This window comes from Leptosomus discolor, chromosome 10 (genome assembly GCF_034619465.1).
Source record: "Leptosomus discolor isolate bLepDis1 chromosome 10, bLepDis1.hap2, whole genome shotgun sequence".
Lineage (NCBI taxonomy): Eukaryota > Metazoa > Chordata > Aves > Leptosomiformes > Leptosomidae > Leptosomus > Leptosomus discolor.
This window is the reverse complement of record NC_141400.1, coordinates 18385420-18401416: the sequence shown is the minus strand read 5'-3', so window position 1 is coordinate 18401416 and position 15997 is coordinate 18385420. Positions and strand designations below refer to the sequence as shown.

Genomic DNA, 15997 nt, shown 5'->3' with positions numbered 1-15997 from the left:
CTTTCATTATTATATAAATTACAGTTTTAAACATTTAGAGCACTCGCATTTCAAAACAGAAAATGTTCAGTTCCACACTGAGATACTAGTGCAAAAAGTGGTTTATCTACGTGCAAACAAGTTACATGTCCCCACTGACAGCCAATGGATTAGGCTGTTCTTAATGTAACTCTGGAGTCCACAACTAACAATTACATTACCCGCTAAATCTGAGCACCTTGTAGTCAACAGAGATACTGGACTTTGGTAACAACCAAATACTCTGACAGTACAAACAAGAGAAGAACAATTCGACTTCAAGCAGACCTGCGAATTCACTGGGATTGGAGACCACCACCATCATGTTCCTGACCTGACTTTAGTTATAAATAAGTGGATGCCCAATGTTCTATTTGACACTCAATTCCAGTCATTAAAATGCAATAAAGCTCACGTGCATGCAGGTATTGTATTCCAGTGAATGCCACGGATCATCTCTGGCACATGATAGTCCCTGAACACAGGAATATTCATGACAAAAATCTTGATCTGGCACGAGGATAAATGAGGATAAACTCAAAATATCCTTCCCATCTCCAACACCAATAATTGTTGCTGAAAAATTTATTAAAACCAAGACTGAAATACAGCAATGCCTCTCAGTTACACAAAACATACTAAACACCAAGTTTCACTAGATCCAAGCAAACCAGAGCTTTTTCAACCCACAGATGCTAGAGTATGGGGTCACCGCAGTGAAATACAGGTCACTTTGTCAGAAGCAGTTACTGGTATCTTTGAAATCTGCGTTCATTTCTCTTAAAGAACTGTTACAATGTAAAACCAAAATGAGACACTTCATAAATAACATCTTTATTAATGGATTTTCTTTTTCACATTCTTTAAAGTGATGTTTAATTGAAATCTGCATAGTCAAGAGTGAAAAAAAAAAGTTTTTCATAGAAGTCAGACCCAAACGTGAACGTTGCTTTTTAAGTTCAGTAAGACTGGTCACAATCATGGGAATAAGCAACCTCTAGAAAGAAACGACCAGGTAGATGTGGAGAGGGTGGGGATGAAAACCACCAGAAAAACTCTCATCGGTGTATTTGTCTACAAATGAAGTCTTCACACAAAGACACACAACACCCATTCACATTCCTGTGCGTAACAGAACGTAAACTACAGAAGAAAGACGCTTCCTCTACTGAATGAAATGAAACAGAGCGAGATTATTTGTGTATTTAAGCGGGGGTTGATCAGCGATTCCCAGAACAGGAACCATTACAATACCCAGGTGGATAAACACAAGGTCCAGGTTTCTTCATGCCCTTACTACAACCACATTTCAACTAGCATCCTACAGTGGGAAACATGAAATCTGAGGTTTTCCATAATACGAGGAATTACTCTTATCACACACTTTCAAAGCAGTATCACCTCCCTTCTTTTTTAATCCTTAATACTATCACCCCTTTCCTTACTTCTAATGTTACCACAGTTGGTCGGAAGAGCAGGCGAAGAGGACCTCCCAGTGCCCACATAACGGCTCAGCCTGTGGAAGCGGTCTGCAGCAGAACACCTCCAGCTTCATTTCCATAAGCACAGGCAACACAGTCCCAAGTCTCCCACATCAACACCACCACGTGACTCTGCAAGTAGTATTTTTTTAATATTTACACCAACTACTGATCCTTCTGCTGTTCTCTGCACTATAACCATCATCAGAAAAATGTAGAGGAAAAAAAAAAGCAGTCTGTCCCCTACGTAACGGCTACCCCTACACAGGCAGTAAAGACTCACATATTGTCCACATGCTGGTGAGAAGGCCATTCCTTAGCTCCAGTTTTGATTTTGGCAGACACTACTTTACAGCTGAGCACTAGTTTAAATACAGGATTCTCTTCTGTTGGTCGTTTGGAAAAGCTATCCTATGCCGTCACTCCGACCTTCACCACGCACGAACCAGGCTTAAGACTTCACATACAATTGTGCGGTAATAAACCTCCGTGACAATTTACATTACTTAAGTTCTGAATTATTCACCTCATTCAGATGCACAATCTAGGACTGTGGGGAACTGATCACCAATATTCAATCATACAACTTCAGATCTGGGCAAGGAATAAGTCTCATTTATTTTCTATGACCCTATAGGCTTTAATTCTGAGATTCAAGCCCAGCAGGTCAAGAGAAAAAAGTTATTTATGAAATCAAACCAGTCAGAAACACATTTGCTGATGCAGAGATTGGCCACGTAAGGCCTAAAGTATTTTTGAGAAGACCTACAACAGGGAGTAAAAGGGATTCAGTCAAAACACTCACAGCAGTTTGTACTTGTGCAAGGGGAAAACAAACTACACAGTGAAACTCAAAGCCACCATGGTGAAATGGTGACTCCAGGGCTGAAACCCTACCCTCATTCGACAGGTGACAGTAAAACAGCCCCAGCACATGGGAGCACCATCCACAGCTCCATGGCAGTGTCAGACAGCGTCAACAAGACGCTGACAGACACACGTGCTGCAACACCCTTTCTTCAAAAATAACCTGCTTTCTCCTCGGGGAGCTACTGCACTCAGGGACGGGGAAAAAAAGAAGTCACAAGTCTGGAAACAAGGACTACAGATAACCAAATTTACCCCAGCAATGAGCCACTTGGGCAGCCAGCAGCTGCCACACTGGCGAGGCTTCAGGGCAAAACCAGAACAGACAATCCATCCCGTCCCAGTTCAAAAGGCCAAAAATAAAATTGGCCAGTTGAGTGTGGGCTGATAAATTTTCACAAGCAGCAATGGCAGCGTTGTTGTTTTTTTTTTTTTCCTGGCAATTTCACACACAAATCTTCTGGCAGGCCCGAAATCTAATGAAGAACAGAATATTTAGTGCAATGGTATTCTTAATTTCTTCAGAAAAACCCCTCTATCTTATGTTGCTTCAGGAGTTTAATTCAAGAGACCAGTAGAGTAAGACCACTTTTGACATCAGTTCAAGATTTACCTTGGCACAGCTGATTTATATGACTTATACTTTTTAATGGTGGTGGTTATAAGGGCATCGGATTAGATTTTTCCTTTACTAGTGCAAAATCCTAAAATAAATGCAATTTGTAGTCTGAAAAAAACCACCTTACCCTAACATACCATGAAACTACTTTGTGGCCTTCTGTGTTTCAGGAAAATATCCCACATATTCAGATCATCAGGCAGCCTCACTAGTTAAGACACATTAAAATGAAACATTTTCCATTAAAGTTGCCAAAAACTGGATTTAGATTTATTGCATGACGTTGCATAAGAAAGTATATTATTGAAAACCGTAAGGCATCATGCAATTATCCATCAGCTAATTATTTATTATTCCTTGAAAGATGGTTATATACTCTAAAGTTATAAAACCAGTTTCAAAAAAGTACATAAAAAAATTTAACATAAGCATTAAATATTTTTCACATGTTCGTAGTTTTTAGCTGTTAAAAAGTGCATTCAAACATACTGTACTGGAAAGTTGCTCTGACCAAAAACGGTGCCGGAGACTCGTTAAATTAAAAGCTGCAAAAGAATGTTGCATGGGATTAGAAAGCTCACAGGTGTGGTACTTCAACTCACAAACTTGCTTGAAATAATTCTTCAATCCTCATACTTACAGTTTTGCATACATTATATAATTAGCTAAAAATGTGTATTTTGATAACTAAACAGTCAAATGAATTCAAGTTACGTACACTGAGTGATCAAATAAGGAGCAGACTTAATATTCAGACACGGGACAGAACGTACTGAGGCGGTTTTGGCGTTAATCGATGTACTGTGCCATCCAGCGGAAGCCTTCTCCGTAGCCTTGCCTCTTCAGCACGCTGCACATGAACACCTCCAGCGGCCTCGCATTCAGCTCTTTCAGGGGGACGCTGCCCTGCGGAGAGACAGCAGCATTCCAAGTGACAGCACTGCTACAAGGCTACTTTACCTGGACATTTGTTCCTACGGAATGCCGTGATTTAACTTGTGTTGGATACTGGAATTTTAGAAAATAATCCGAAACGTGTACACATTACTAAGATTAGGGTCACCTGAGAAACAAACAAAGCGTGCATCCACATCTGGAGAGGGTGAAGTACAACCAGGACGCAACAGCAAGGACGTGCACAGAGAATCTGAAAGCTTGTACTTGGTTTTCAGTCACAGTTCCCTGCTCTGTTCCTAAGAGCTTTCCAAGCAGACTGAAAAAAGCATCTGCTACCAATCGTAGGACTGACCATAGCAAGAGTGCAAGCGGCTTGCTTGCCAAGATCAGCACAGTGTGATAAAGCCGTTGCTCGGCTGGAGATTCACAATGGCATCATCCTTCATAGACTAGTGCAGTGTGGTAAAAACCAGGGCAAGATACAAAAAAAAAGGCATTACTAACTGTTTATAGCCCATTACACCTACCCTAAAACTAACCCCTGCGATTCTCCTTCATGCAGAGAACTAGAAGGTAAAGGTTTGTTCCTGCTCAACCTACACTGCCTGGCACTGAACTTTCGGGGGAGCACCTACAAGTAAACAAGCCAAGAGGATTTACAAGACCAGGTGCCCTCCCCAGCAGAGCCACAGCGCTGGTCATCTAACGGGAGCCGGGACAGAAGCCACCCCAGAACAGCTTTGTCAGCTGCAGAGAAGCACCTTTCCAAGGGCAAAGGACAACGGAGCAGCTTGTTTCTAGTGCCCTGTACCCAAATGTCTCCTACAGCAGAACACCGTATTTATGTTAAATTAAGAAGAGCTGAAGTATCACCAAGATCCAGAACAGAAATCTGCCTTCTTGTTACAGATGCCAGTAGGAACTTTTTTTCCTCTCACAACCTACAAACTCAGACTTCTACGATGGTGTAAGCCTATTTCTAAGCTTTAGGTGAACAAGTACAAATTCTACTAAGCCTGCACTTTAAATGAGAAAAGTCACTTACTGAAAGCCTTTATTCAGTTTTCTCTTACAGTTCTCACTAGAACTATAGCCTGTGAAAACTTGCTCATCATTTAAAAATACTGCATAGGAAGGCTGAAGCGTCAAAAGTTATCCTAAGTACAATTAAGTTTTCTCTGAAAAAACGTGGCATTGAGTATGACATCAAAAAGTTGTAGTAGAGATGCACCTAACGCACACACACACACAAAGACTCCAGAATTCATACCATATACAGTTATTACGGACCATTTATTAGTACTTTATAAATTAAAAACAATTTATTTTGTGTAGCTGGAGTGAACTGGAGTCAACACACAAACATAAGGCAAATAAACCCCCTAATGAAAAAAAAACAAAACCCAAACTACAAAACCACCAAAAGGAGCGTTACCTTTCCTGTTGTCTGGCCATACAAACCAAACATCTCTCGTAACCTCTCTTCGCTGATGGCTTCAGGTCTGTCAATCTTGTTACCAAGAATTAGGATAGGCACATTAGCAATAGTTTCATCTGTCATTAGTGACTACAAAGGAAAGGAGAAAGGAGGAGAGATTAATTTAGAACACAGAAGGTCAAATGGCTACTACTCATGTCCAGGTGGCAGCAGAGCTCTGTTGAATACTGAGAATTTGAGCTTATTTCTTAGAAGTTAAAGTTAAAACTTTCAAAAACTTATTTAAACTTACATCAAGTTCTTCTTTTGATTCAAGCAATCGTTCATGATCTGCACAGTCCACCAAGAACACAATGCCATTAATCGCAGGCAGATAGTTTTTCCACACTCTGCGAGCTACAGGGAAGATGTGAATTAAAAACAAAAGGAAATTATCCCAAAATTCAGAGCGATGCACAGCAGCGATTAAGCAGCCACAGGGTTTTTTTAAGTCTTAGTTTATACTGACAGTCTTCAGGATGTAATTTCACATTTTACAAAACTTGAAATAATGGAGCAAATGCATCGTTCCCTTTACTGTTACCCCCACTCTATCTCACATACACACTGATGTACAGAAACCTTTCATATTTCCCCAAGAACTATGTCAACAAAGGTAAGTTTGAAGCTTAAAGGTAAACATAAGCGATTCAAAGTACAGAATCCTCTTCAAAATACAGGTAACAGTCAAAAAAATCGCTGCTCTACCACAGAACTGGTCTGCAGCAAACACGAACTACTACTCTTGCCAAATTGTATTTGGGATTGTGGTAAGTGGTGGAGATGGACAGAAGAGCAGCAAAGGGGTTTTCATGCTGTCAGTGTGGGAAGTCAATCTCTGCAGCACGGTCCTATTTCTGATCTGAAACAAACGGACTCCGGACAACTCTTAGCTCAGTGAGGCAATGTATTCTCTTACCTTGAGCATGCCCTCCCAGATCGAAGGTAGTGAAAGTCATGCCAGCGATGGTCAGCTCTTCTGAAGCTAGAAATACACAGAATTGTGTTCTCTGTGAGGATTCTGCAGTGCATTGGAACAGTCTACCCTTCTAGCATGTAAATTTTACTTTCTCTTGGTTCTTTTCAGTGTTTTGTTATTCAAGAAACAAATCAAGATTAATACATTTTCTCTCAAAATCAATGACACATTTGTTTAACAACAAAACACTATTAACCACTAAAACACATGTGAAATATCTACAATGAGAAGAATAGCAGAGAATATTCATACATTATTTATTCCTACACATTACACAAACAACAGTTGGCTCCGGCATCTGGTTTGCCACAAAGATGGCATTTCATGTACAGCACTGTTCCAGGTTTCTCCTCTTCACATCCTTTCCCAATTTCACATCTCCTTACAGGACTTCACCAATCCACATTTTCAACCTGTGTTGAACTTTTTCTCTTGCGAGCCTACCAGGATAACAATTACACAGCAACCTCTGAGGCCCCCCCCTCAAAAAAATCAAAACAGTGAACAGAAATGCTAATTTTCCAGCTACACAGAGAAGCTACGCCCAAACACTGCAAGCCTTGATTTCCCACAGCTTCTGTAATCTACACTCTCAGGTCCATCAGTCTGCTTGTTACTCACCTCTTACTTTTAAATATACCACACTGAACTATCCTACACATTTTTTTTTTTTGATATTACTTGAACCATCTACAGATTGCAATCCCAGAAATTCCTTTGTTTCTCCCCAATTACACTGTTGGTCTGTATGACCAGATCCTGCTTTTCCTGCCACACTTTAAATACTTTCTAGCTACGGAACCAGCAATATTAACTTACTGGGGTGTAACGTGGGGACGTGTTGTCCCAGTCTGTCATCTTTGAGCATGTGCAGCAGTGTAGTTTTTCCAGCATTGTCCAGTCCAAGAAACACTAGTTTGCCTGATTTCTTGTACAGTCCTAGAACAAAGAAGGACCCAGTGAACAACCAGTTAAAAGTGGTGGGAGTTCATTTCTAGCACCAGAGATGACTTTGCTCCCAGGACAAACGGTTACACTCACGGTACAAAATACAGCCCAGCCAAGCTCCCCCAGCACTTTATCAACGCCCTTTATCCAGGTTCTCCTGCTCGTACAGGCTGCAGCCACACTTGCTCATGTACCCACTGTCCTACATGTGCCACGGGCAGCTTAGGGGACGCTTAGCAGGAGAAGGGAGGCACATAACTGATGTAAACGTGTCACTCACGTAAATGTATTGATGTTACCTTAGGAAAACCACAGCAGAACACGGCTAAATTTTGTCAGCGTGACTTACTCTGCCCTCAGCAAAAGCACAGATTTGCTCACAGGCAGGGGAGAGGGGGGTGTGTGGGTACAGCAATAACAGCAGGCTCTAAAATATGGACATCCTGGACCTGAACAGAGGGGGTTCTGTTCAGCTGCCTCCAATTGTGACAAAACACTTGTCTGAGGCACAAAGGAAGTTCAGACCTCAATCAGCATATCACAGAGCAACTGGTTTCAATGTCAACAGTCATCATGAGTACATGCCTGAATTCTGTTACATTGGTTCGGAGGCCATTTTGACAAAAAGTACCGTTCACCCATACCCCCAGATAAACTGAACGGACATATCCTGAATGGCATCATCAGGGCAGTTCTGACACACTTGCTGTCATGTGATAATGCTTTCATATCAGGGATAAGAAACTTTATTTTCACTGATTGTCATCTTGATAAAAAAGCCTCCTCCCCCCTTTCTTTCCCCCACTACCTGCAACCCCAGTAAATGCAACAGTTGCTGTGAAGGAGAGGAAAGATGATTAAAACATGAATACCATATTTTCTTAAGTTTGAGATTATCAAAGGGCAATTTTATAACTTTTATAACTTGCCAACACTACATCCTATGCCAGGATTATTTTTCACTGCTTCAAACTGATTGACACTCAAAGTAAAACATTTTTAAGACAAATTAAATTAGGGGGAAAAAAAAAAGAAATCACTTTCCGTACTGAAAAAAAACCCAACTGAAGTAAGAATGTCTTAACTTTGCCTTTTTTAAGCAGAAAATCTTCCCTTATTCCATTTTCAAAGACCTGTGGCTGGATACTACATGCTGCACATCCCCTTAGGGACCATTACTGACCCCACAGCCTTCACGAGGGCTGAAGAGGGCAGAACACTTGCACCAGAGGGTGAGGAAATATATGTATGTATATGCTGAAACTGCATTTCTTCAAAAGCAGAAGCGAGCTATGTTCCTAACAAAATTCTCTCTTTTTTTTCCTGTATAAAAAGACTTACAAAATACAGTCAAACACTGCAATGTGGGAGGTTTTTATATCATCAGGATCTTTTACTATATGATGTCGTAGTATTATGGTGCTGAAGAAACGTTTATTTTATGACCACTGCAATGGTACAGAAACATTTTGTGAAGCACACAACCAGACTTCATTGTCAAAGCTCAACTGTCCCATCGCTGCAGTCCCCCCATTTAACTGCACCTTCTCCTGTGAGCACACTCAACGCTGCAAACCACACACCGACGGCCCCGGGGCCGTGGGCAAGGGCTGGTGGCCATCCAAAGGGCGCATGAGCAGCCAGCCAGGGTCTCCCTACGCGAGGGAGGCAGCAGGAGCCAGTAACTCTAGCTTCTGGAGCCCTCATTTTTGCTCCTTAGCAAACACATTATCCTCCTACAGGTTTTATTTGGTGGGATTGTAAGCGATGCTGTGGCTGCTCGGACAGCCCCGCCGATGGCGCAGCGGGACAGGGGCGTACGTGGCCCTGCCTGGCCGACCTTTACACCGCTGCTGTTTGCTCACCTCTCCCTCTGCCTTTCAGCTAATCCAGCAGGACGTGTTTTGTAACTTGTAGGAATGAATATTCTTTCACATTCCTCAGCTTATTTCATTAGTGATCTTTATTACTACAGTTATCGTAAGGTGTCTTCACAGTTATTTCAATACAGCTCTTACTTCCTAAACTCACCTTCTCACACGCTCAAATATATATTAACTATTAATCTACAGAGTGGAGGAGAAAGTATTAACATTTACAGAGAAAGGAGGAGTGGGCAAACATTTTCATAATATTACTTATGTCACAGGAGAAACTCCAGTTCACACTTACGAGTTAAACAAAATTCTACTAAACCATAGGAAAACAATAATATTTTTGCCACTCTCAGCCTGGACATCCAGGAGCCTTTGCTCCCAAATCAGGTGCCGCTGATTTCTCTGAAACGTTTCAGGCTTCCCAAGCATCTTTCACAGAAGCACAAGACAAACAAGCAGCAATACTTCAGCTAGTAGCTACACCAAGACCAGAGGTTTTTACATATATAAAAAAGATTCTTTGTGCATTCTAAAAGTATATGTGTGCAAAGATGTACTTCATAAAGTGATCTTATCAGCCTGCTGACAGGACAACACAGGGGACTGCAGGGAATTTCCCAAATGTATAATTGGCCTCCTTCGACTGTAAATGTAAATAAGAATGAAAAGAGGAAACGTTTCTCCTAGAAAGAGAGGGACATATTGAATGTAATTCTCCTTCCTACTTCAAGCTCCAGTATCTCTCGCTAGAACTAGACTTTGCACAGGAATGGGAAAGCTGGACAGCGTGCAGTAACCACTGCTCAGCTAAGTAAGAGGAGATAAGAAAGGTTAGTCAACCTAGTTAAAATTTCACTGGCTAATATTTCAATAGTAGGCCAAGGGTCTAACATTCAGCGAAAAAGTTTAAACTTTCGACTGGTAAAAGGCAGGTGGCACAGCTTGCCATCATTCCTTAATCTCAAATGTTTTTTAACCACTTCAATAAAATCCTTCGAACTTCTAAATCAATCTGCAACTTGTGTTCCTTTTTTTTAGTATCCTGACTTTCCTTTTCCTCCTGGTTGGTTTTTTTCCTCCCCTTGTGCTGTTCCCACCACCACCACTCCTGTTTTGCACAAGCTAATACTTCCCCTGGGATTGATATGGATTGCAGACTCTTTTAGCCAGGGAATACTTTCCTGAGACTCTTCAGCAGATGCCAGTGAAGTTTCACATTGATTTCAGTGATGCCAGTCACAGAATAACACGCCGCCGAAAACAAGCAAAGGCTTCAATACCCAGCCCTAATTTTTTGTAGGTACTCCCTCATATTTGGATTCTCAAGTGATATCCTCATGTGTAAAAGAAGTGAACTACAATAATTGAGTTCAGTTCTTCACAGCAGAGAAAAATCAGGAGCCACTCCATATAAATCAACCTAATTACGCCAGCTTAAACACAGTATGATTAGAAAAATCCAACCTCTTATGTTCATGAAAGAAAATGCCATTTTTTCGAGAGGTCAAAGGATTAATGCAAGATTGAGCGCAGAGCACACTCTGGAAATACTTAGTATAGATAAGCAAAACTTTTGTTTGAGTGTTACTGAATATACACCAAAACAAATATTATTATTTAACCAGCGGCTACGCTTGAAGATAACAGAGGTGATCTGACATTTATACAAGAATAGCAGAAAGAAAAAACTCCAAACAATCAAAACTTACCTAAAAACTGTAATACGCTACTGAAACCACTGTAAATCCAATCAAATATGAAGGACATATCTGAATCTTATGGTCTGAAATAAACAGAAAATATAAGGTTTAAGATCTGTCAGAACAGCACATTAAACATTGTAAGATACTTATAGGGAACAAAAGTAATTCAAAGTCCCAGGTGAAAAATAAAAAACAATTTAGTTTTGGTAAACTGTATCATGGATCAATTAAGTGACCCCACAACACACTAAAAAATTAGTGTAGAAATGGAAAACAGAATCCAGACCTTGTGATACAACAGCAAAGACCTTTCCCCCCTTGGAAAATGCTACCTGGACATAAGTCTTTGCAAGAAGTAAAATTATTTTTATCTGAAGTACAGTTTGGTGGAGGTGGGTGATGTTCCATCAAAGATTTCAAACGGGATCTTCACATAAACTTTTCAACTGGGAAGAAGTGGCACTTTCAGAGAGGGGAAGAGAGGGATGTCAGCGCAGAGTCTGTGCTCCAGCTGCCCTTGGGAGCTGCTGGGGTTTCGAGGAAAGGCGATATGAGGTGAAGAAATTTTGTGAAGTTGAACCCCGAGAAGTTTGACACCAATTAAATCCCAATTGTCTGCACAGAACCTGCTTGTTTGGCTTGTAATGGGAAATAACTACTTATAGCAAAGTGCTGGAATTGCCATTCAAAGACTGTGACCTCCTATACTGTCCTGCAGAGGCTGCCCCAGTGTAAAATTGAAATGCAAAACTTATGTTTAAAAAATAACTCCATGTTTCCCACTGAATTCCTTCAGCTCAGAGTCAAGAACAGAAGGCTGAGCTGAGAGCAGCGAGGATGACTATAATCAACGCTCCTGTTGTGCCATACAACCACCAGCCAACTTCAGCTGACTGCCACAGGCAGGACACCCCTGGCTACCAGGATGAAGCTCTGCTACTCCACGACTACCCCTTCTTTGTGGCATGGTTCAAAAAATATACAGTTGCTATGCTCGTTCCTGGGAAAGAAAGAATGGGCCAGGGTGGATTGCACAGACTGATGAATTCAGTTCTTCCTGCCCCAGAAAAAACCCTCTGCCACCAAAGGCAGTGCTGCTTCTGAACAAGCAGCCACGACAGAGGTGCTGGGGGAGCTCTGGCCCTCCTTGAGTGCCCAGGGGGACAGGTAGCACAGAGGAGGAACCACCACCACTGCCAAAGCGATGCTTTGGGGTGCAAGAATGAAGCCATCACCGTGCAGCCATGAGCAATTAATTTCTCAGTTTTCATCTTAATTTCCTCATTATTTAAAGTGAGGATAATCACACTGAAAGCACCAGTTTGACACAGCAAATGAGCATCTAGCATGAAAACCTCCCAAAAGACTAAAGGGCAACATCCTTACAAGCACTTAGCCAGCTAATTCCTACTGGAGAGCATAACCCCTGCTGACGTCAGGGGACGTTGGAGCCCGGCTGTCCTCGGGAAACTGGACTGCACGGCTAAGCGCGGCTGGCAGAGGCATCCACGCTGCTGTGGGCTGTCCTGCCGCCCTCATTTCAGCGGTGCCTTTGGGGTCACGAGATGACTTTAGGGCAGCTCTGACCCTGGAGCACAGCACACAGTAGTCAAAACACAGGTCACAACCAGACCAAAATCCAGGCATCCGTCATAGCAATGACACTTGTGACAAGGAACACAGTTTCTCCCCTACACAGCAATATGTGTATCATAGAAAGGTAACGCAGAAAGATTAGGAAAGAGTATTTTCATCATGTTTGCTTGCACTGGAACAAAATCTGCTCAGATGACGAAGCACTAGAGTCTTGGTTTATCCATGACTAATCACGAAACCCTTACTCACGCCCTCCGTTACTCTGAACAACTGCCACATGGCACAAATTTTAATACAAATCAAATACACTTGTCGACGCATAAACACCCAGCTACACCACGTCACGACTGAAACTGTCCCTTGCGTGGCTAAAAGGCAAAGGTCAAGAATAAGCAAACACGGCAGAACACACACGTCAGCAGATTTATTTATTGCTTGAGCAAAATGCCGATCGAGAAAAGCCTCTGTGGGGCTTAGAAAAACGATCAACTCAAATAACCTGCAAATCAGGGCAAACAGTGTGATGTAAGAGAAGTGCTCAGATTACTGAGGTGGGAATAACTTCACAGCATTTAGCTGTATTAAGCTTTTCCTTCTATTAAACTTATCGATAAAACAACAACAAAATAAAATCTGTACGCATTACAGAAAAGACTTTAAGATTCAAATGACCAAAGTGAGGACAGGATTACTCTGCAAACACAGCTGATGTGGCATTAATATAGGTTAAATTTTCATCACCACAAGAAAAGTGGCATTACAAACAGTGCTATCCAAACACACCCAGAACAGTCCCCATATGAGCTGGCAGCGCTTAAAGGAAAATACTTTTAAAATGGGGAAAAAATGGGCAGCTAATTTTAAAGGCACATTGGTAATATTTGAATATATATTAAATCTCCTCTTATCACATAAGAAAAGTAACTACAGAATTCACAGCAGTGTCAAATCAAAGCATTGAAAAGCCATAGCGTCTCTGCATTGGCATCAAGAGTTGTTAGCTGCTAACAGGTCCGAGCCACATTGAACTGAGGGGGAAGCTGAGGCTGTTCAATATACACAGACTCAAACTCTCAGGCTCGTGTTAAAAACACCATGAAAGTAGAACAATGAAAACTCTGGCAATCACTGTTCACAAGCCACGATGAAGACAAAAATACTATTTTAAGGTTACTTCAATCATTCCCTTGAAAATAATCAGCTGCAAGCAGACACAAGCTTTTCATGAAAAATTGTACTGGACACAAGACAATCACTTGATACCAACTATTTTTACAGACATCACCAGCTTACTTCTGCCTCCTTAACAGAAACAGGAAACTTAATTTTCTAGCATCACCTCAACAACAGACGGTTATCACTTCAAAATGTCACCAACGACTCTGGCTAGTGTTACAGCAAAGTATCCTTCAGTAACTCCCGTGGAGCCCTGTAAGCCCAAGGAGATGGGTTTGCTTACCGGAACCACTTCTGACCATGGGGATGTGGAATTCTCACCCAGTGGCTTTGGTAACACCCTGAGCCAGCCTCCTGAAGGGAACATCACTGACAGCAAGGACAAGCAAGCAAACACACTCACACTTACTTCTTTTATATTCTGAAAAAAAGGAAATTTTTCCCCCCTATACTCCACCTGCATTCTTCTAGCTAAAAATTCATCATTTCCCTTCTAAAGCAGTTAGAATAGCTCTTACTTCCAAAGTCTGTGAAACTTTAGATAAGAGAGGATATCAGGCTTTTAGAGACAATTTTAAATACCTTTATGGAATAATTAGGAAACAGAAACCAGTGACACTCGAGCTAATAACTCTTGCAGCAACTGGAAACACACTGTGCTGCGCCTGGATGGGTGCTGTCAGCCAGAGCTGGGAAAGAAACCTCTGTCCAGGCAAACTGCACCAACCCTGCACCCCAGCCACACTGAAGTCTGAAAACACAACGTGCAAGGGAGAGCTTAAAGTCTGCTGTTAAGGATGCCTTTGCAGTTTTTCAAGTAGGATCTAAACAGGATCACTTAAAGTTGTAACTCCACATATGATCATTTTAGCATCGTAAAATGTTACTACGGACAACAAAAATCAAAATCCCTAAGAAACTCAGTGAATAAACTGATACCAGTCTTCCACAGTACAGTTTAATTTATGTTCTGAAACTGCACTTTGATATAGTATTTTAAAAGTTGAAGAAAGGGACAGAGTTTGAAAATGAGCTAATAGCACAGATTTTTTGGGGGGTATTTTAACCTGTTTTTTGACAGCAAGTCATCTTTGAGATTTCAGAAAGAGTAATCATCATACTGGTGCATTACTAATTGGGTTGAAACCCAGAAAGACCATATATTGCATAGCAGATGACTTAAATTTAGTTATATCACACCTTTTACTCCGAGACAGCCTACCTGAATTTAGCAAAGACCTTAAGTGCATCTGAAACAGCAGTTTATCCGTGAAGACGGCACCACAACTCACTCACAAGTTCCTAAGGGCATCTAAGGCAGAGGTTCAGCTGCAGCCCGGCTCACAAAACCCAACTGTCAGAGCACACTCCCGACGCAGGGCCTGCTACAGCCATTCAGTTACTTACAAAAAAATATAAAATACTAAGAGTTATAAATTCTGAAGAAATAATAGTAAGTCTGGACAGCTCGGTACGAGGTGGCAGACAGCTGCAGAGCACCCCCAGGCTGGGGGGGGTCACTGATAAGGCACCCCTCAACGCCCCAGGCCCCCCGGGGGGGCACAGCCAAGGCTACAAAGGAGCGGCCGAACGCCCGTGAAAGGTTCACCTACCGGGCGGCGGCACACGGGCCGCGACCCCAGCCCCGGAGGCCGGACGAGCCCCAAGGGCTCTCCCCAGGGCGAGTGAGGAGAAGAGGGAACGGGAGGGAGCGCCTGTCCCCCCCGGCCCCGCTCGCAGCGCGCTGATGCCCACGGACCCACGCAGGCCGCGGCCTCCCCGGGCGCCCAGGGACCCCCCGACCAGGCCCAGCCGCGGGCCGGAGGCCACTCCGGGTCGGATACAAGGGCGGCCTGGAGTTGACCCAGCCGCTCCACCGGCCCCCGGGGCGGCCAGAGCCCCTCACCACCGCCCTCGCCTCCGCCCCCGCCCCCCCCCCCCCCTTGCTCACCCGCCGCCGCCGCCTCCGAGCCTGAGGTGCGGGCGCTCCGCCGGTACCGACACCCACCCCGCGGCTGCGCCCCGCTCCGCCCCCGCGCGGCTTCTTCCGGGCCCGGCCAGCCGCACAGCCCGCACAGCCACCCCCCACAGCAGCGGTTCGGTTCCGCGCTCCGCCCGGCCCACGGCCACGGGGCCCGCCCGGCGCCGCCTCCCACCCGCAACCCAGCCACCCCCCCTGCCCCCTTAAGGCGCCAGGCTCCGCCCACTGCCGCAGCGCGCCGCTCCCGGAAGTGCCACGTGTACGTAGTGCGCCTGCGCTTGATGCCCGGTAGTTCCGGTGCGGGGCCCGTCCCTTCCCTCCTCCCCCGAGCTGGGCCGGGCGCCGCCAGACGGGCGGCACCGCCGAGCCGAGCCGAGC

The 15997-nt window shown here is 43.5% G+C and overlaps 1 protein-coding gene across 4 annotated transcripts; it reads right to left on the bottom strand.

The window, feature by feature from the left end:
- Positions 1 to 854: 854 nt before the first annotated feature.
- On the bottom strand, positions 855 to 15632 carry SAR1B (secretion associated Ras related GTPase 1B). 4 transcript variants are annotated; one of them, XM_086470739.1, is made up of 8 exons: positions 15590 to 15632; positions 10873 to 10946; positions 7158 to 7277; positions 6279 to 6344; positions 5613 to 5716; positions 5318 to 5449; positions 3759 to 3891; positions 855 to 1631 (listed from the first exon to the last, which is right to left on the bottom strand). In XM_086470739.1, exons 2-7 carry the CDS (start codon positions 10928 to 10930, stop codon positions 3775 to 3777), a joined length of 597 nt encoding a protein of 198 aa, XP_086326865.1. In that variant the 5' UTR covers positions 10931 to 10946; positions 15590 to 15632; the 3' UTR covers positions 855 to 1631; positions 3759 to 3774. The 4 variants fall into 4 exon arrangements, with proteins under 4 accessions (XP_086326865.1, XP_086326864.1, XP_086326863.1 ...); XM_086470738.1 differs by lacking the exon at positions 855 to 1631 and adding an exon at positions 3080 to 3530; XM_086470737.1 differs by lacking the exon at positions 855 to 1631 and having other exon boundaries at positions 3080 to 3891.
- Positions 15633 to 15997: the final 365 nt, after the last annotated feature.

Coding starts and splice junctions, on each gene's coding strand:
- SAR1B (XM_086470739.1), bottom strand. CDS start 10,930: ATGTCCTTCATATTTGATTGGATTTACAGTGGTTTCAGTAGCGTATTA. Junction 7,278..10,872: donor TAGCGTATTACAGTTTTTAG/GTAAGTTTTGAT, acceptor TCTTTGTTCTAG/GACTGTACAAGAAATCAGGC. Junction 6,345..7,157: donor CGTCCCCACGTTACACCCCA/GTAAGTTAATAT, acceptor GTGTATTTCTAG/CTTCAGAAGAGCTGACCATC.